At 46.6% G+C, this 21888-nt stretch overlaps 1 protein-coding gene across 5 annotated transcripts in view; it reads right to left on the bottom strand.

The window, feature by feature from the left end:
- AMOTL1 (angiomotin like 1) overlaps positions 1 to 21888 on the bottom strand; it is a 199882-nt gene that overhangs the window by 112953 nt on the left and 65041 nt on the right. Inside the window, exon 1 of one of the 5 annotated variants that reach the window (XM_055547760.1) lies at positions 10424 to 10695. The exons of 3 other annotated variants lie outside the window; for them this stretch is intronic. In XM_055547760.1, coding sequence (XP_055403735.1) covers positions 10424 to 10454 — 31 coding nt within the window. In that variant the 5' untranslated portion in view covers positions 10455 to 10695. Of the gene's footprint in view, positions 1 to 10405; positions 10696 to 21888 lie in introns of those variants that run through there. One more of the 5 variants, XM_055547758.1, reaches the window with a different exon arrangement.

The raw sequence follows: 21888 nt of genomic DNA on the forward strand, positions 1-21888 counted from the left end.
CCTTCAATGTATAAGGAGATCTTGCAAATCAATATGCAGAAGTTTCACATAAATAGAAAGTTCTCAGGAAAAGATACAAATAGTTTATAAATGTATAAAAGGATGCTAAATGCCACTCATAATAAATAAATAAAAATTTAAAATATAACAGTTTTTTTCTTTATCAGGTGGTAAAATTTGAACAAAACTGACTTGAGGAGAATTTATGGAAAAAAACAGAACCTCTGGAAGGTAACTTGGCTATATCCATTAACATTCAAAATGTACTCATATGTGATTATCGTTCTAGAAATTTATATTAGATATATATTAGCACATTTGCAAAGAGGTAAGCACAAAGCTATTAAAGTACTGCCTGCAATATCAAGCACTGAAAACAAACCTACCATCCTAAAATGAGGGTTGATTATAAATTAAGAGTTCATATGAATGAACAAATTGCCCTCACATCTTTCAACCAAATTTTCCCCCATCACCAGGATGAACAACTTGGTGGCCATGATACTAGGAGCCCATCCCTCAGGAAACAAGAGAATATGACATTCCCTCCTTTCCCCAGACTGCCCAGACAGAAAGGATGACTCACGAGAAACCTTGTTCTCAGAGCCCTTCAGAGCACGGCTCCTGTGAGGAAGGGCAAGGCGGGCCCACACGTGCTCCGGGGCCCCACGCCTGGGCCTCCCTTCCCAGAGCAGCCCTTACAGCTGAGCAGTGGCCGCTGGCAGGGACATGCCAGCAGCACGCAGGGAGGCGCAGGGCCACGGGGTGTGTGTGGGCCCCACCTCACACTGAGGAGGCAGAGCAGGCATGAAGACAGGACACCTGCCATCCTTGTCTGGCTCTGCCTGTTCTGAGAGGGGTGGTGGGGAGGACAGGGCTCATCGGAAGAGGTGTGAGACAGCAGAGAGGGGAGCGCCTATCGCGTGGCTCCCACACGAGCCCAGGTCACAGGAGTCCAGCCAGTGGGGCAGTGGAGACACGTGAAGGAAGGGGATGGGTCCAGGAGACTTCCTGGGGCCCACCTGGTGACTGAGCGGGTGCGGGTGAGGAAGTGGAGAAGCACTCGACAGTCTGCGGAACACCTTCAAAGGCAGCAACAGCGAGAATGACGCAGTGGGGAATGGCATCCGAGCAAGTCCAAACCGGCACCCTGAACCAGATGAGCGAGCCCCCCGCCCGCCACCCGCTGGCACAGGCTGGTGCGAAGAAGCAGCTGACCCGAGGTGGAGGAGGCCAGGCTGACGGTGGGGCCTCCCCAGGAGAGGGGCTTCTCAGGGCTAAATCCCGCCCCAAGAGAGGGGCTTCTCAGGGCTAAATCCCGCCCCAGGAGAGGGGCATCTCAGGGCTAAAGTCCTCCCTAGGAGAGGGGCATCTCAGGGCTAAATCCCGCCCCAGGGGCATCTCAGGGCTAAAGCCCTCCCCAGGAGAGGGGCATCTCAGGGCTAAATTCTGCCCCAGGAGAGGTGCATTTCGGGGCTAAATCCTTCCCCAGGAGAGGGGCATCTCGGCGCTAAATCCCTCCCCATGAGAGGGACTTCTCGGGGCTAAATCCCTCCCCAGGAGAGGAGCATCTTGGGGCTAAATCGGTCCCCAGGAGAGGGGCATCTTGGGGCTAAATCGGTCCCCAGGAGAGGGGCATCTCAGGGCTAAACCCACCCTGACACTTCCATTTGTTTCTCTCAAGGACCAGATTCCTGGAGGAACCCCACAAACAAATCTAGGAATACCCCCGAGAAACAGTAGACCCCCCTCCTTTGACAGCAGCCTGCTAAGTTGGTAAGCTCCGCTCCCAGATGCCTCACTGACCTACCTTCCAAGTAAAGAGTCTCAGAAACGCCAAGTGGCAAAGTGAGGTTCAAGCTGACAGTGGAGTATTTTCTCCCCATCAGTCCACACCAGAACTCCAAGGAGGAGTGGTACATTTCACTCAGAAACATGTCCTGGTCCCACAATAAGAAGCCCAGTGATGTTGCCTTCAGACAAACAGGGTTAGTATCTTTTTAGAATAGCACTGGCCAGTGGAACTTGCTGTGATGATTGGAAATGGTTCTTAGGCACCTGAATCCTGGCTAAACTAAACTGAAGGTTTAATTTCATTTAATGCTCATTAATTTTAGATGGCCACATGTGGCTAGTGGTTACCGTGGACGGAGGAGATCTAGAACTTAAAAACAAAAAAAACAAAAAAACAGGGGCCAGATTAAGCTGCCAGGAAAAAAAAAAAACCATGGAATTCTATTTCTCTACTGTGAGGAAGTGAACTTCCTTAACCGTGCAGCATCCGCTCCAGCTTTTTTCCAGCTCTGAACTCTTCTCTGGTCCTGACAATTATATATCAATGTGCCTCCAACACATCACAACTCAGAAGGCCCTTAGAGACCCGAGCCCAAATGGTCCACTGTAGGAAGCCACTCCACAATGTCCCTGCCGTCTTTACCAGGTGCCCTCAGCAGCAGTGAGACTCAGCATCAGTCCACCCCCAAAATCCTAGGATACTCTTTCAAAGGGAAATCAAGGATGCTCAAAATAATAAAAAATAAATTTTGCACCATGCTTTACCTCTTATGTGGCCCTTTCACATGCATTATCTCAGGGAAGCCTCACCTAACATCAGGATATAAGCATTAGTAACACATTTATTTTACATAAGTGAATTGGCCAAGGCAGTATCACCAGCACTTGGTCACCATGCACCCTAACCTCACACGTCTTCCAAGGGGTGAGAGGTCAAAAGACAATGGAAAAGTTGTGGTGATGAAGGGGGAAGGCGTGGAGGAGGGATTAGAGGATGCAATCAGGCACATCAGCCAGGAGCCACAGAAATCAAACTGACGTTAATCTCAACTATTAAACAGGAACAGTCTCAGTTCCAAAGAGTAAAGCACCAGTCTAGGCTAATTTATGGGGTGGGGGGGAGGCTATGCCCTAAAATAGTGCTTCTCAAAGTGTGGTCCCCGAACCAGAACCAGCAGCAACAGTGGCCCCTGGAAACTTGTCTGAAGCGCAAATTCTGAGGCCCTCTCCAAGCCCTGTTGAAACAGAAACAGCCAGTGGGGCCCAGCAGTCTGGCTTAAAACAAGCCCTCCTGATGATTCCCATGTCCACCCACGTTTGAGAACCACTGTGCCACAATTCTACATCTGAAGCCCAGGCCATTTCCTCTGGGAAATAAACAACCTGGTCATCAAGGGAAAGGAAAGGGAGCCGCTGGGAGTGAAGTTTGAGACACGTCCTGGTGACATCAGCCCTGATGTACTGTACTTCAGGTAATAAAGGACTCAGTCCAGTCGGTAAAAGAATCTGCCTGTAATGCAGGAGACCTAGGTTTGAGCTCTAGGTCAGGAAGAACCCTTGGAGAAGGAAATGGCAACCCATTCCGGTATTCTTGCCTGGAGAATCCCATGGACAGTGGAGCCTGGCGGGCTTCAGTCCATGGGGTCGCAAAAGTCAGACACAACTTAGTGTCTTAGTGACACCACCACCAAGCTGTGAACTAGCTCGGGACCGCACACACCTCCTGTGGTCAGGGCACAGAGGAAATTGTTCTTTACTCAGAAAATCTTGGTTTAGGAGTTTTCCTGTTGGCCCAGTGGATAAGAATCTGGACGCGAGTTCCATCCCTGGCCTGGGAGCTAACTACATGCTGCGGGACAACTAAGCCCGTGTGCTCGGCCACGAGTGCAGCCAAAAAAAACTTTTTACATAAATTCTAAAAAAGAAATTGGTTTAGAAGTAGGAGAAAGGTACAGAGAAGGCGATGGCACCCCACTCCAGTACTCTTGCCTGGAAAATCCCATGGATGGAGGAGCCTGGAAGACTGCAGTCCATGGGGTTGCTGAGGGTCGGATACAACTGAGAGACTTCACTTTCACTTTTCACTTTCATGCATTGGAGAAGGGAATGGCAACCCACTCCAGTGTTCTTGCCTGGAGAATCCCAGGGACAGGGGAGCCTGTTGGGCTGCCGTCTATGGGGTCGCACAGAGTCAGATGGGGTCGCACAGAGTCAGACACGACTGAAGCGACTTAGCAGCAGCAGCAGCAGGGGAAAGGTATATTCTATAGGGAATACTAGATTGTGAACAGAGTATCCTAGCTTCTAATCTCAATAAATATTTGCAAACAGCAAGGTCTTACTGTATAGCACAGGGAACTATATTCAATATCTTGTAATAAGGCATCATGGAAAAAATATGAAAAAGAATATATATACATAAATCACTTTGCTGTACAGCATAAATTAACACAATATTGTAAATCAACTATACTTAAATAATTTTTAGAATAAATAGTATTTAGTACACAACTGTGTTCCCAAGTGTGAAAAGACAAATTTCTATGGCTTTTTTTAAGCTTCGATGATTAAGAGCTGGTATTCCAGTTTCTCAGAGAAAGAAATGAGAATATACAAAACAAAATCATTTATCTCCTGCTATTTTAAAATAATAATAGGCATTTATTGACTGTGCCCAGCACTGTGCTAAGTACTATATATGCATCATTTGATTTCACCTGCACCCTCCTCCCCCAGGTGAGCACTATGACTGTCTCCACTGTCTCTGTGAGGCTGCACAGGTCACATTCGCTGAGCTCACACAGCAAGGAGGAGGCAGGGCCAAGAAGCAAACCAGATCTATCCGACCTAAACAATCCAAAATACTATTGCTTTTTTCATTTTGACACATATTCTAACTTTAAATCTATTCAACCTTACTCATACTCTTTATGTTATTCAGTTTTAAGTACTTCCTTTTAAAGGCTAGTATGCCACGTGCTGTTCAAAAGAGTCCTCAACCACTCGGTTTACTCAGTCTTTCAGCCCGTGCTCAAGAACCTGGGTAACTTACACGGAAGAATTCATGCCAGTAAAATATTCAAAACCTAGATCGAAGGCAAGAACCCACTGTCTTCTCACCGTGCTCGGGCAACATGCCCAGGGAAGCCCTCCCTGACCCTGATCAGAGGGGAACTCCCTGAGGCTTCTCTTCTCTCGGTTCCCACATACTTCTCCCTCGCTCTTCTCTATTCTGACAGTAACACCTGGGAATATCTGCACACCACTGCGCCAATAGTGAGCTTGGGAGAGTGGGAACTATATCTGAATCAGCGGTGGGCTTCCAGAGCACTAAAATATACAATCGACACCTAAGAGATGGTGGATAACATGGATAGCAAGACATACACATTATTAAGAGGGTATAAGGGAACTGCAATTTGAAGACGTAAAACTATGAGACTTTTAAAAAACAGAAAATCTTTGGGAAATTAACTTGGGCAAAATGTTTTTAGATGTGACACCAAAAGCACAGTTCATAAAAGCAAAAAAAAAAAAAAAAAAATCAATAAACTGGATATTAGCAAAATTTTTAAAAATTTTGTCCTCTAAATGATCCTGTTAAAAGTTTAAAAAGACAGGCTACATGTTGGAAAAAAATATATACACAAGCCACAAATCTGACAAAGGACTCATATCTGGACTATATGAAGAATTCTCAAAGCTCAATAGCAAAAAAAAAAAAAAAAAAAAAAATACACTTAGAACATGGGCAAGACAGGAGCAGACATTTCACCATAAAGGACACACAGATGACAAATAAGCACATGATGGTCCAACACCATCAGCCATTAGAGAATGCAAATCAAAACCATGATGAGACTAGAGCATTTACTGGGAGACTAAAATAATAAACAAATAAAATATGGATGCAGAAAAACTGCACCTCTCACATGGCTGGTGGGAATGTGAAAGAGTATAGCCATGCTGGGAAAGTTTGACAATTTCTTTAAAAAAGAAAAAACTAAACATATGCTTACCATCCAAAACCCAGCAATCGCAATCCAAGGCATCTGTCTTAGAGAAATGAAAACTCTGTCCTCATCAAAACCTGTACATGAATGTTCACAGCAACCTCAACTGTAAAAGCCAAAAACTGAAAACAAGCTGGGTGTCTTTTAGTGGGTAAATGCTTAAACAAACTGGTATATCAACACCATAGAATATTACTCAGCAATAAAAAGGAATGAACTAGTGATGATGCAACGGTTTGGGTGGATCTCAAGGGTGTTATGCTGAGTGAAAATGCTAATCTCAAAAGACCACATACCGCATAAAGCTATGTATGTAACATTCTCAAAATTACAGATGGCAAAGAGCCACACAAAAAACCACACAAGTTACCAGGTTTAAGAGATGGGGCGGGGCTAAGGGAGGCGTGACTACAAAGGCGTGGCGCAAAGAGCTCGGAGGTGAAAGAACAACTCTGTATCTTGACTGCGGAAGTAGCTACAGGAATCCACACAGACGAAGGATACGACACCGCCCTCCCCCCAAATGTCCGCATGTAAAACTGGTGAAGTCTGAATATGGTTTGGATTGTACCAACGTTTCTTTACTGGTTCCGCTGCTATGCTCTGGTTATGTGCTGCTGCTAAGTCGCTTCAGTCGTGTCTGACTCTGTGTGACCCGATAGACGGCAGCCCACCAGGCTCCCCCGTCCCTGGGATAAGTGAGATGTTACCAATGGGGGAGACAGAAGTGAAGTGAACACGGGACCTCTCTTCGATTTTTGCAACTTCCCATAAAGCTACAATCATCTCAAAACTAAAAGTTAAACAACGGAATTACAGGCATTTCACTGAAAACAAATAAAAAAAGAAGTGTACATAACTGCACGACTGGCCAGTGAAGTCCCAATTACAGATTTAAACACACAAAGTAGGCCCACTGGCTTGATTTTTTTTTTAAGTTAAACCCAATTCTCCAGCGGCATAAAGGGGATACATTTCCTAATATGTTGGAGGTACTCCCTCATCCTCCAATAAAGGGAGGAAAGATGCCTGATGTGTGAGCCACTTTGGGAATCCAGGAGTCTGGTCCTAACAGCCTGGCATGAATAGACCCTAAAGTTTCACAAGGATGGAGGCCAAGGGCCCACAAGTCAGAGGAGAACTGAAAGCGGTGCCAACACACAAGCCCAGGCGAGGCTCTCTTTCAGAAAATGCCTTGTGTGGATCTACCCACGATGGCCAAGATTTAAATTCTGCCTTCCTTCCGAGACAAAACAAACCAACAAAATAATTAAAAAAAAAATTGTTAAGCAAACAAATAAAAACCTCAACAACCCCAGACTATTTCCAACAAACCTTATAATTAAATATGTCCTCTTCCATGACCTCCAAGCTACCCCTTGCTTTTCAAGTATTCCACTGCTTGGTGAATTCTGGGACATAAGAACCTACCAAAATTAATGAAAAACTAGGAGGAGAAAAATTATTCAAAACACTAGAGAATTTACTGATCTAAGCTTCCACATCCATTTAAAATGCAGACAGATACTTGGAAGTGGTGAAGGGTTGTGAGGGGGTGCAGTTCCTGCCAGGAGAATGTTACTTTGTGAGAATTTTGCTTATCAGGACTATTAACAGGTCTTACAAAGTTACTTCCTTTTTCATTTACTGGCCTGGAAAATCAGATGTTTACAATTTTCACTAGCAATCCCCTCCTTTCCTAAGTCATTCATTATTTTTTTTTCTTTGAAAAGCTTTATGTCACACAATACTTCATCATTTTCAAAGCATTTTCACAAATTACTAAGAAACGCAGCACTGGTACCCATGGGCTGTACTTTTCCACAAAACTCTCACCAACCAGACTGCCATCTAATTTCAATTAGTTCAGCCATGTTTCCCCCAGGCACTGGGTCCACACTTCTCCACAGGGGTAGACATCAAAAAAAAAAAAAAAAAAAAAAAAAAGCAGAGTTCTCTACACAGAAGCCTTCCAGAAAAACCAGTCAAGGGCAGACACTCCAAGTCTAATCAGCAGAGTGCCTTCCCATAAAATCACTCACATTTCTGCATTCCTGTGCTTTTCTTAAGGACAGCAATTTAAAATTTCATTTAAACTCAAAGTCCTCCATTAGCTTCCATGAAAAGATGTATTTTTAAGTGCTTTGATCTCCACATGTCCTTCTGTACATTAGTATTCTTCACCCTCCACCATCTGCACCGAAGCAAAACACCAAGACTTGTGCATATTTTAAAAAGAAGGGAGAGGGAAGTGGATTTAAGAGCACCTTCTCAGGACTTCCCTGGTGCTAGAGTGGCTAAGACTCTCTGATCTCAAAACCTGAGACCTGTGTTACATCCCTGGTCAGGGAACTATATCTCAGTGCCACAACTAAGACTGCCTCCCCACCTAAGTCAAAAAAAAATTTTTTTTTTAAAGAGCGCCTTCTCTCATCCTATCCTACTTATAGAGTTCACAAGGGTTTCTTCATTTATCTTGAAAAAAATGTATCTCACCAAAGCAAGTATATCCATCCAAAAACTAAGCATCCACCCACACCCCACCAGGGAGTAGAGGCAGGCGGCTCTAAAGCCTTCTCCTCTATGCCCTACTCCTTTTTATTCTGATCAAATCAGTGGTTTCCAATCCTCTGCTCCCCTGCAGAACAGCTCAAAATGTGTGAAGTACTGTGACCACATTGCTTCCATAAAAAGCGTTATAGTAGATGCTATGATGATCCGAGCCCGGTCCTGGGAGATAAACGTCACACTGGTCTAGATGCTTCAAGAACTTGAAATCTAGAGAGACCCCACCCCCTACCATGTTAGATGTCCAAGAAGAGCCATGGGGTCCAGGAGAGGTGGGCAGTCAGGGGAAATCTTCAGTCAGCCTGGCAGGACACACTGGCCAGTTTTGGAAGCAGAGAGAGGGATGACTGTTCAACATTTCAAGTCCAGACTTTTCACTTCCCGAAAAGGAAGGACATTTTTTGGAATAGGAGCTATGAATAAGCCCTCTATTCTGGTTGTATTTGCTTACAGCAAGTATCCTTATTGTTTGGGGTGGTCCAAAGCATCTTTGGGGATCATAAAGGGTGACTGACTCCCTACCTCCAGTGCCTGTTGTGTGTGTGTGTTTAGTTGTCGAGTCAGTGACTCCTTCCGACCATTTGGACTGTAGCCCCCCAAAGCTCCTCTGCCCATGAGGTTTTTCAGGCCAGAATACTAGAGTGGGTTGCCATTTCCTTCTCCAGGGGATCTTCCCAACCCAGGGATGGAACAAAAACTCGATCCTCTTAACACGCCTCGGAAGAAGGAAGCCGGCAACCATGTCCACACTCCAACAGGACACGGCAAAGGAACTGAGGAGGGACCGAGAGGAAAAAGTGTTCTGTCCCAACCGCCAAGTCTCCGAGGCCGGCCCATCATCAGGACCACGTCTACTGAACCCCAGTCCAGGTGATCCACACACCAGCCGGGCATTTTCCAAAGCACGTGCCACCTGGGGACAGTAAACCAACACCGAAATCAAAGATGCAAAAACCCTTGGAACAAAAATGTAAAGTCTTTACAGCCATCAGTCAAGATACTAGAGGGCAGGGCGTGGCGAGGAGCGGGAGCTGCGGGCCGCCAGCCGGGTTCTCAGCCGGAGCTCCTAAGGGGGAAATCTGGAAAGGTCGCCACGGCGGGGGTCCTGGAGGTGGGTGTGCGCCAGCAGCTCGTCGGTTCGGCCGCCCGGCCATCCAGCTCGGCTGCCCACGGGGCACGTCCGGCCCCCTGGCCCAGCCCGGGGGCCCGGCTCTGCCCAGCTGTCATCAACCGAAGTGCCAATCTCCCTCCTGCCACGGAAGTCCCATTCCAAGAAAGGCCAGTGCCACTTGGAAAGTTTAATGTTTCCCCCACCCCGAAAACAGATGCTTTTGAAGCAACAGTAACAGCAAGGGAGAGAAAGGGATCTAACTCCCCAGTTTCGGCCAAAGAAACTTGTCCGCGGAGAACAAAGAAGCAGCAATCGGAGAAGGCGATCCGAGGCTGGGGCGTCCCTTCGCCGCCCCCACCCTCCAGGGCCGAGAGTTTGGGGCCGTAGGAAGGTCCCCGCGTGTCGGGCGGGCGGGCGTGCGCGCCTTTGTCTCGCGCGCCGGGAAGCGGCCGCCGGCCACCGCTTCCCTCCGCCGCTTCCCTCGGCCGCCGGGGACCCGCGCGCGGGCGGGTCGTGCGGAGCGCGGCCATATGGCAGCGCCCCTCCGTTAAAGGCCTGCCCCACGGATGGGGCGCTTCTGCACCCCGGGTCCCGGGCCGCGACGGCCAAACGACTCCCAGTCTGGGGCCTGCAGAGTGGCGCGGAAACGGAGTTCTAATTTTTTTTTTTTTTAAGTAATCTGGGTAAGGGAGATCAAGATTCCGGTGGCGGGCACTCTCGGTCCCAGGGGCCGAAAAAAAGGCTGCCCAAGTCGCTCCGGAGCCGGGCCGACCTCAGCCCGGAGCCCCCCGGGAAAGGAGCTCTCCCCACCGCTCCCCCGGCCCGGAGTGGTTGGGGGCGGAGAGCATCGATCGGCTGGGTCCTCGGCGCTGGAGACTCGGGGGCGCCCCTCCCTGCACCCCGAGCGGGGACTGGTTACCTCTCACCGCAGACTCACAAGTTCCCCGGCGCAACTTTGCCCTCCACATGAGGCGATCATGGCCAGCTCAGCTCCGCGGCTGGGGACGGCCGCCGCCGGGCAGCGCGCTGGGCACGGCGTGGGGGCAGCCTGCGGAAGCGGCGCCCGGCGATCGCCCCCATTCACACGGGAAGCGGAGACCAGCCCGGGGCTTCCCCTCCAGCCCCAAACCCCAGCGCCGCCTCTGGGTCCTAGAGCGCCCTGGCGCCCGCGCCGCCGCCCGGGGAGGGTGGTCCGGGCTGGTCCGCGTAACCCTACACTCCACCCCCGCCGGGCGCCCGGCCGCTGGGCCCTAGAGCCCGCCTTCACCCGCTCGCCGCCCCTCCCCAGGCCCCGGAGACCGCCTGCTGCCACCTCCCCGGGCTCCAGCTCGAGTGTCCGCCCCGGAGTGAGGAGGGCAACGGCCTCTTTCGATTCGGTCTCCTTCCTGCGACTTTCTCTTCCTCCCCACCAGGCCAACTCCGGCCGAAATCGTTTTCCCGATCTGCCCTCAAAGTCCAGATGAGGTCTCTGTAGGAGTCTTTTTTTTCTTCTTAAGAAGCATTTTCAGATGAAAAGTGGCCAGAGTTTTCTCTCTGCATTGCCCTGGTCTCCAGGGCTTCTATCACGCACTGGGATTGGGCGACCAGCCGCTGCGATGGGCTCCGTTGACAAGCAGAAGGGCCAAAACAGATTCTACAACCCGAGAGCCTACAACTGGTGGTCATAACCCCTCTAGGAGTGGAGGCAAAGAAAGGAACTCTGGGAAAAGGCTGCTGATTCTGCCTCACGTCTTAAATCAGGCTATATTGAATATAACATCCTCAATCGCTCCTGAATATCCAATTAATGCATCTCTGAAGCCTTGATCTGGGGGCCTGAAACTCACCCACATCTTGTAACATTTCTCCCTAGTTTCCAGGAGCTGGCTCTGCTGCTCAGCAGAGGAGAGTCAGGGCATTCCAAACCTCTCACCTTGTGCTCCTCTCTAGACGAGGGTTCTTTCAGGGATTCCTGCCTGGACTGAGGCAATGAGCTAACCAGTCTACCAGCAGTTTTACCCCTCCACTCAATCCTAGTGGGTGGTGTGCCCTTCTGATTCCAGTCTATTCTCCTCATACATCCCTAATGGTTCAGGAACCTCTGCTCTCAAGATTTGTTGTTGTTCAGTCACAAAATCCTGTCTGACACTTTGTGACCCCCATGGATTGCAGCATGCCAGGCTTCCCTGTCCTTCACCAACTCCTGGAGCTTGCTCAAACTCATGTCCATCGAGTCAGTGATGCCATCCAATCATCTCATCCTCTGTTGTCCCCTTCTCCCGCCTTCCATCTTTCCCAGCATCAGGGTCTTTTCCAGTGAGTCAGTTCTTCGCATCAGGTAGCCAAAGTATTGGAGATTCAGCTTCAGCATCAGTCCTTCCAATGAATATTCAAGACTGATTTCCTTTAGGATTGACTAGCTTGATCTCCTTGCAGTCCATGGGACTCTCAAGAGTCTTTTCCAACACCACAGTTCAAAAACATCAAGGTGCAATAATATATAACAATTATTTACCAAATACCTATCACATTTAGAGCTTGATACCCTAGTACTTGATAACACACAAAAGAAACAAAAGCAGCAGCAGCTAACCAGCCCTTCAAGGATTTATTTATTTAAAATAACAAAATATGCCACCACAGAGCAGGAAAGCACTGAAGATATTTGGAAAAACTGAGAGGACCGAGTACATGCAGGAGAAAGGAGAGCCTTGAAGGGTTCTGGAGCTCAGAGCCACTTGCGTTGTAGGGATTTAGCTTTGCCTGGGGCTTCTTCAAATCAAGCTTCCTTGGTGGTTCAGATGATAAAGAATCTGCCTGCAATGCAAGAGACTGGGTTCGATCCCTGGGTCAAGAAGATCCTCTGGAGAAAGGACTGGCAACCCACTCCAGTATCCTTGCCTGGAGAATCTCATGGACAGAGGAGCCTGGTGGGCTACAGTCCATGGGGTCACAAAGAGTCAGTCATGACTGAATGACTACCATAGGCTGAGGGAGAATGATGTATAGAAAGAGGAGGGTAAGTAGGAAGGAAACTAAAATGTATTAATTGCCCATGATTCAATATCACTATATCCTGAGAGATAGCAGAATTCAATAGTTTAAAAGTATCCACTGGAATGAAACCTAGATGGATATGTGAGTCACAGTTCCACCACTCTATCTGCGGACACTTGGGCAAGTCACCTAACTTTGCTAAAACCTCAGTTTCTTCTTTTGCAAGATGAGGGAAATAGCATCAAACCTCACGAGGTGGTTGTAGGGACTGAATAAAGTAGTAAATATAAAATAGCACAATGCACGTAAGTGCTCAACACACATTTGCTATTATTTCAAGCAATACTCCAATAGCTCTGATGATAGGAAGCCCATCGGGGAAATAGCTGCAGAAAACAATGACACATGAGGTTGGGCAAAGGAGATAGAAAGGAAGAGAGATACCAAATCTTTGAAGATACCAAATACAGGGAAGATAACCAAATCTTTGAAGCAACATTTTATTCTTTTCATTGACTGGACAGCTTTCCTGGGAGAAAGAACAAAGTAATCAAGTTAACTCAGATTTTGTGGCTGGATCATAGAAAGAATGGATCATTCTTGGAAGACTTATAAACCAATTAATCCAATGGATGGGCCAAGGATGGAAGAAGAAGAAGAACTGAGAGGGAAAACTGGTTTGAGAGAGATGTTGAAGGGCTTTCTGTAGAGGAAATAAAGCACAAGGGCCTTAGCTGAGAGGTCAAGAACAGAATTATAGAGAAAAAGAGATGAAGCTGTGAAGATAAGTTTACTTGGAGAATGCCCATAACAGAAAATTCAGGGAAGAAGGAGTCAGAAGAGGCAGGAGCTGGGGAAGAACACGGGTCTCCCGCATTGCAGGCAGACACTTTACCATCTGAGCCACCAGGGAAGTCCAATAGAAGAGCTAGGAAAGTTTAAAGGCATGTAAGACAGAGGGGGTTTTAAGAAGATGCTATCAAATGCTACAAACTCTTAGGCTTCTGAAGAAGTGACAGGCACAGAATGTGGGCTCAAGAATCTGCTGACCAATCAAGCAGACCACACCTAGAATTTTCAAATTGATCCAGAGTGATGATTAATTTGGCAGGCAAATTTTTCCCCTCCACACATTTTAATTTTCTCAACCATTAATAATCACTATATCAAATACAGAAAATGAATAGTCTTCTACATCAAATATATATGACTATTTTTCAGGAGCTAAGACCTGAGAAAAACACTTTGTATTTGACCAGTAAGAGGTCATCAGTAACATTTTACATATATTTGGTTTCAGATTCCAACTATGATTGGGACCAAATAGAAACAAGGTATGTTTACACTAAAAACTGAATGCAGCTCTACAAGCAGAAAGGTAGTTAACCAGTCAGCATCTGTGGTTTTGGATCTACATACTCTACATTGCTTTCAAACTGTGGTGCTGGAGAAGACTCTTGAGAGTCTCTTGGACCGCAAGGAGATCAAACCAGTCCATCCTAAAGGAAATCAGCCCTGAACATTCATCGGAAGGACTGATGCTGAAGTTGAAGTTCCAATACTTTGGCCACCTGATGCGAAGAGTGGACTCATTGGAAAAGACCCTGATGCTGGAAAGATTGAGGGCAGAAGAAGAAGGGGACGACAGAGGATGAGAGGGCTGGATGGCATCACTGACTCAATGGACATGAGTCTGAGCAAACTCCAGGCGATAGTGAAGGACAGGGAAGCCTGGCGTGCCGCAGTCCCTGGGGTTGCAAAGAGTCTGACACAACTGAGCAACTGAACAATGAAACAAGCAGGGCCAGGCTCTGTGCTGTCATCCTACGCAGGCATTTGGCTCACTGAGTGAATGATGGATCTGAGGCTGGTTTGTCTGGATGTTTCAGCTTCACACCCATGGTGACACACTGGTCTCTTCTTGCTCATGGCTTTCTCCTCTAAGCACACTGCCTAATATTCATTAAACACATGTGCGTGTGTGCTAAGTCTCTTCAGTCATGTCTGACTCTTTGTGACCCCATGGACCCACCAGGCTCCTCTGTCCAGGGGAATCTCCAGGCGAGAATACTGGAGTGGGTTGCCGGGCCCTACTCCAGGGGATCTTCCCTACCCAGGGATTGAACCTGAGTCTCTTATGTCTCCTGCATTGGCAGGAGGGTTCTTTACCAGCAGCACCACCTGGGAAGCCCGTTAAACACATAATCTGGTCTATATAAAACACAAGAAGCAGAGGGTGGATACCATCATGTACAGGGAAAATGCACCTACATCAGAAAGCTCATAAGGAAGAGGAGACACATTGGCCGCAAACAAACCCAGGGTCAGACCCTAATTGAGACACTCAGCAGCTCAGAATATAAAGCACCTGGCATGTCACAGGTATTTATTAAATGATAATCATTGTTATTTGCTATTCTTACTACAGAAACCTTCAGAATATTGAAAGCTCATCCTTTTTTGGCTGAATGGTTGTTTCAAGGTTTCTCACCCTTGGCACATTTGACATTTGGGGTTGAGATTTTTTTGTGGTGAGGACTGCCTTCTGCATTGTTAGATGCTTGGCAGCATTACTGCCTCTACCCATGTGATGCCAGTAGCAACCTTCCCATTCCACGTTGTGGCAACTAATAACGTCTCGTTGTCATTGTTCAGTCGCTCAGTCGTGTCCAACTCTTTGCAACCCCAGGGACTGCGGCACGCCAGGCTTCCCTGTCCTTCACTATCTCCTGGAGTTTGCTCAAACTCATCTCCTTTGAATCAGTGATGCCATCCAACCATCTCATCCTCTGTCGTCCCCTTCTCCTCCTGCCCTCAATCTTTCCAGCACCAGGGTATCTTGCAATGAGTCCGCTCTTCACATCAGGTGGCCAAAGTATTGGAGCTTCAGTTTCGACATCAGTCCTTCCAATGACTATTTAGGGTTGATTTCCTTTAGGATGGACTGGTTTGATCTCCTTGTGGTCCAGGTAACTCTCAGAAGTCTTCTTCAGCATCACAGTTCAAAAGCATTACTTTTTTGGTGCTCAGCTTTCTTTATGGTCCAACCCTCACATCCATCCAAACTATTGCTTTAACCAGATGGACCTTTGTTGGCAAAGTAATATGTCTGCTTTGTAATATGCTGTCAAGGCTTGTCATAGCTTTTCTTCCAAGGAGCAAGCATCTTTTAATTTCATGGCTGCAGTCACCATCTGCAGTGATTTTGGAGCCCAAGAAAATAAAGTCTGTCACTGTTTCCATTGTGTCCCCATCAATTTGCTTTAAGGTGATGGGACTGTGATGCCATGATCTTTGGCATTTTTTGAATGTTGAGCTTTAAGCCAGATTTTTAACTCTCCTCTTTCACCTTCATTAGGAGACTGTTTAATTCCTCTTCACTTTTTGCCATAAGGATAATGTCATCTGTGTATCTGGTAATGTCATCTGGTTATTGATATTTCTCCCAGAAACCCTGATTCCAGCTTGTGCTTCATCCAGCCCTGCTTTTCACATGATGTACTCTGCATATAAGTTAAATAACCATGGTGACAGCCTTGAGGTAGTCCTTTCCCAATTTGGAATCAGTCCATTGTTTCATGTCTAGTTCTAACTGTTGCTTCTTGACCTGCATGCAGATTCTCAAGAGGCAGGTCAGGTGGTCTGGTATTCCCATCTCTTTCAGAATTTTCCACAGTTTATTGTGATCCACACAGTCAAAGGCTTTGGCATAGTCAATAAAGCAGAAATAGATGTTTTTCTGGAACTCTCTAGCTTTTTCTATGATCCAGTGGACCACCAGGCTCCTCTGTCCCTGCAATTTCCAGGCAAGAATAATGGAATGGGTTGCCATTTCCTTCTCCAGGGAATACTGGCTCCAGTCATTGCCAAATGTCTCCTATGGGCAAAACTGCCCCTGGTTGAGAACGTCTGAATTAGCTGAGTAGTTAATGTTGCCCAGCTTACAAGCTCCCAAGCTTCTAACTATATTGATCATTCCATTGAGTTGTTGGGTGAATCCAATTGCATTACTAATACAAGCCAGCCTTGGTTTTGTTCATTCTACAGTAGGTTTTATTCTGTTTCCAATGATGGTATAGAGAGTGTCTTTTTTTCATAAAAACTGGAATCATACTGAGTTTATAAAACAACAGCAACAGACAATCACTATTAAAAACAAGGACTGTTGTAACTGGAGATAATTTTGATCAGAATGTTCACACTTAAGATTGCTTACAGTTACCATTCTGAAAGTATGCTGGTGTGTTTTATTCCAAAAACATGTCCTCTCTGTTCATAGCTAGAAAGAACAGCGAGAAGAATGGCCCCTCCACAACCTATCCAGCAGTTCTAGTTCTTCTCTTTCTAGACTATGTAGTAAAGACAAGAACATCTTCCAGTACATCTTGTACCTTAAATGCCAAAGACAAAGAAATGGGGAAGCTCTCACTATCCCCAAGGACTCCAGCCATTCTGGATGGTTCAATTCAAGAGAAAAAAAATTTTTACAGCATAATATCAGCGTGGGGGTTTTTGTGGTTGTTCAGTTTGCTCAGTCATGTCTGACCCTTTGCGACCCCATGAACTGCAGCACACCAGGCTTCCCTATCCTCCACTATCTCCTGGAGTTTGCTCAGATTCATGCCCATTGAGTCATTGATGCCATCGGACCATCTCATTCTCTCTTGCCCCCTTCTCCTCCTGCCCTCAATCTTTCCCAGCAGTGGGGGTGAGGAGTTAAAATTCACATCTTATACGTGACCCATCCAGAAATCAAAAATTACTTATTGTGTGTCAGTGACAGAGCCAGTATTATGCTAAGCAGAACATAATCTTTAGGAAAGTCCAAGGTCAGGAGGGGAAAAATTAGAAATAACTATAAAAAAAATTAAGTCCTAAACAAAAGGACTACGTGAAAGAATTAACAGAAAGTACAACAAAGTTTGAAAGGAGGCAGAACCATGTGAGAGCTGCAGTGGTTCATTTATTCATTCATTTACTCAAAAAATATTATCAATTACATTGAACAAACCACACCCTCCACTCGGTGTACAAATACCCTACCACAGGCCCTGCTCATTAGAATGTATATAAATCTATAACTACAAACTAGTCTACCTGTGATGAAGAAAAGAAACAGGGTTCAATAACTAAGATTAATGATGGACAGGGTAGCTACTGAGAGGGAGTGGAAAGGAAGGCTTCTCCAAGCTGACAAAGAAGAGGATGAAGAACAGTTGAGTTGAGCAAATAGCCTGAACGGGGATGTTAAAGCAGGAAGGAGCTTAAAGGAGGCAAAGCAAGGGGTGCCTGTAGGGACCCAGGCCAGAGCACCCCAGGATGAGTTCCTTAGGAAGGTTACATGTGTGTTAGTTGCTCAGTCATGTCTGATCTTTGCGAACCCATGGACTGTAATCTGCCAGGTGGCTCTGTCCATGGGATTTCCCAGGCAAGAATACTGGAATTGGTTGCCATTTCCTTCTCCATTAGGAAGGCCAAAAGTGAAAGCCACTCAGTCATGTCTGACTCTTTGCAATCCCATGGACTATACAGTCCATGGAATTCTCCAGGCCAGAATACTGGAGTAGGTAGCCATTCCCTTCTCCAGGGGATCTTCCTAACCCAGGGGGTCAATCTCAGGTCTCCCGCATTACAGGCAGATTCCTAACCAGCTGAGCCATGAGAGAAGCTCAAGAATACTGGAGTGGTAGCCTATCCCTTCTCCAGGGAATCTTCCAAACCCAGGAGTCAAACTGGGGTCTCCTGCACTGCAGGTGGATTCTTTACCAACTGAGCTACCAGCCTCTGGGAATGGTCCCTTTCCAATTATCCTTTCCTGGTGGCTCAGATGGTGGAGAATCTGCCTGCAACGCAGGAGACCCTGGTTCAGTCTCTGGGTTGGGAACATCCCCCTGGAGATGGAAATGGCAACCCACTCCAGTATTCTTGCCTGGAGAATTTCATGGACAGAGGAGTCTGGCAGACTACAATCCATAGGGTTGTAAAGAGTTGGACATGACTGAGAGATGAACACTCTCACTTTCACTTTAGGATGTGATACTTTATGAGTCTCCAGCAACATGAGTTTCAAATTAAGTGGAAGAGAGAAAAGGAATACCAGAAAATGACCAATTTGGCTCATCTCACATGCTAGTAAAGTAATGCTCAAAATCCCTCAAGCCAGGTTTCAACAGTACGTGAACCATGAACTTCCAGATGTTCAAGCTGGATTTCGAAAAGGCAGAGGAACCAGAGATCAAATTGACAACATCCATTGGATCATTGCAAAAGCAAGAGAATTTCAGAAAAACATCAACTTCTGCTTTATTGACTATGCCAAAGCCTTTGACTGTGTAGATCACAATAAACTGTGGAGAATTCTTCAAGAGATGGGAATACCAGGCCACCTGATCTACCTCTTAAGAAATCTGTATGCAGGTCAAGAAGCAACAGTTAGAACTGGACATGGAACAATGGACTGGTCCCAAATCAGGAAAGGATTGTTGTCAAGACTGTTGTCACCCTGCTTATTTAACTTATATGCAGAGTACATCATGAGAAATGCTGGACTGGATGAAGCACAAGCTAGAATCAAGATTGCCAGGAGAAATATCAATAACCATATGCAGATGAAACCACCCTTATGGCAGAAAGCAAAGAAGAACTAAAGAGCCTCTTGATGAAAGTGAAAGAGGAGAGTGAAAAAGTTGGCTTAAAGCTCAACATTCAGAAAACTAAGATCATGGCATCTGGTCCCATCACTTCATGGGAAATAGATGGGGAAACAGTGGAAACAGTGACAGACTTTATTTTGGGGGGCTCCAAAATCACTGCAAATGGTGACTGCAGGCATGAAATTAAGAGATGCTTGCTCCTTGGAAGAAAAGTTATAAGTAACCTAGACAGCATATTAAAAAGCAGAGACATTACTTTGCCAACAAAGGTCCATCTAGTCAAAGCTATGGTTTTTCCAGTAGTCATGTATGGATGTGAGAGTTGGACTATAAAGAAAGCTGAGCACTGAAGAACTGATGCTTTTGAACTGTGGTGTTGGAAAAGACTCTCAAGAGTCCCTTGGACTGCAAGATCAAACCAGTCCATCCTAAAGGAAATCAGTCCTGAATATTCATTGGAAGGACTGATGCTGAAGCTGAAATTCCAATACTTTGGCCACCTGATGAGAAGAACTGACTCAGTTTAAAAGACCCTGATCCTGGGAAAGATTGAAGGTGGGAGAAGAAGGGGATGACAGAAGATGAGATGGTTGGATGGCATCACCAACTCAATGTTACATAAGGTTTGAGTAAGCTCTGGGAGTTGGTGATGGACAGGGAAGCCTGGTGTGCTGCAGTCCATGGGGTTGCAAAGACATGACTGAGCGACTGAGCTGAACTGAACTGAATCATAAAAAGTTTAAGATGGGAACAACCTGAACATGAACTCTATGTTGGTCACATAACCACATGAAAGGTGCAGGCTCTCTAGAGCCTTCAACAAAGTCCTGCTGAAAACAGAGGAAGACTCAGGATGCTCAGTGTCTACAAGGCAGTGGTTCTTAAACTTTAGCTGCATCAAAGTCACCAGAAGAGCTTGCTAAAACAGACTGCTGTGCCGCACTGTGGAGTTTCTGATTCTGTCGGTCAGAGTGGGGTCCAAGAATTGCACTTCTAATAAGCTCCCAGATGATGCTGATGTTGCTGGTCTGGACCACACTTTGAGAACCCCAGGTTTACAATATTTGAGGACCTACATTTCAATGCACTCAGAATCCCAACCTAAATGAGGGAACAGGTAAGTGATACTGTAGGCGGAGACTGATCAAAACTCAGATTTCTGTCTGGAGCAAGCAAGTACGGAAGAGCATCTCCCGTGTCCCAGGTGATGTCGTGTGTTACCTTGTTTCATCGGTACATGACACACTGCATGGGAGGCATCATTATCGTGCTTTACACCTGAGGGAAAGAGGCTGGGCCAGGTTATGGGAATCTTCCAAGATTATACGGCTCTAAAGTACAGGGCCAGGTTTCAAACCTGTTCTTCAGAGCAGAGCTCTTGATCTTGCCGCTACACTTTGTAGCCTCCCAAGCACATGTCTCTTCCTGGAGGCTCCCCTGGAGAGGAGAGATGCCTCCCTGGCGCCAGACCCACCATGCCACTGCAAAGCACTCTGGGGCCCACTCCGAGCAGTGATGGATACAGACAGTTGTCTCCTGGGCTTCCCCAGTGGCTCAGATGGTAAAGAATCTGCACGCAGTGTGGGACACCCGGGTTTGATCTCTGCATTGAGAAGATCCCCCGGAGAAGGGACTGGCAACCCCCTCCAGTACTCTTGCCTGGAAAATCCCATGGACGGAGGAGCCTGGTGGGCTGCTGTCCATGGGGTCACTAAGAGTCGGACACGACTGAGCGACTTCTCTTTCACTTTTCACTTTCATGCATTGGAGAAGGAAATGGCAACCCACTCCAGTGCTCTTGCCTGGAGAATCCCAGGGATGGGGGAGCCTGGTGGGCTGCCGTCTCTGGGGTCGCACAGAGTCGGACACGACTGAAGTGACTTAGCAGTAGCAGCAAGAGGCTAACACTTTCTTTCTCTCGTCTCTTGAGGGCTGCTAAGGACCTGAACTTGTTATTAAGTTCTTCTCTTTCCTTAGGAGAAGGAATAAGCTCTATTAAGCCCCCACAAATGCACTGCCCAGAATATGTTACACGGCTTCCCAGGTAGCGCTAATGGTAAAGAATCTGCCTGACAATGCAGGAGATGTCAGAGACATGGGTTTGATCCCTGGGTTGGAAAGATCCCCTGGAGTAGGAAATGGTAACCCACCCCAGTATTTTTGCCTGGAGAATCCCATGGACAGAGGAGCCTGGTGGGCTACTGTCTGAGGGGTTGCAAAGAGTTGCACACGACTGACCCCGTAGAGGGAAGCATGTTACATACATTATCTCTTTCTAAACCAGCAGAAGTGGTTTTCAGTCTGTGGGGTGCAGTTAAGTATTTTAAAACACAGGCTGAGGACTGAGATGGTTCTGGGCTTAACTTCCCTTCTGTCACTTATTAGTTATATGACTGGCCAAATTAACTGACTAAAGATCAGGTTTTCTTCTTTTGATAAAGTAATAATTACAACAGTATTTGCCTCAAAGGGTTGTGAGAAATTCATCAGTCACTTGCGTGAAAAGCTGTCAGCTCTTAGCATGCAGCAAAAACTCCATAATTATTAGCAATGATTGCTAACCTGTTACCCATTTTTTTCAAAATATAGCCATTTTAGAGGAGTTTTAATTATTGATGTGCCAGATAGTGCCAGGCACACAGCTTCTTCTTAACACTTTTTTTTCTTTTGGCCATGCTGTGTGGCATGCAGGATCTTAGTTCCCTGATCAGGGGGTCAAACCTGTGCCTCCTGCAACAGAAGCACAGTGTCTTAACCACTGGACCTCCTGGAA

The sequence above is a fragment of the Bubalus kerabau genome, chromosome 15 (assembly GCF_029407905.1).
Source record: "Bubalus kerabau isolate K-KA32 ecotype Philippines breed swamp buffalo chromosome 15, PCC_UOA_SB_1v2, whole genome shotgun sequence".
NCBI lineage: Eukaryota > Metazoa > Chordata > Mammalia > Artiodactyla > Bovidae > Bubalus > Bubalus kerabau.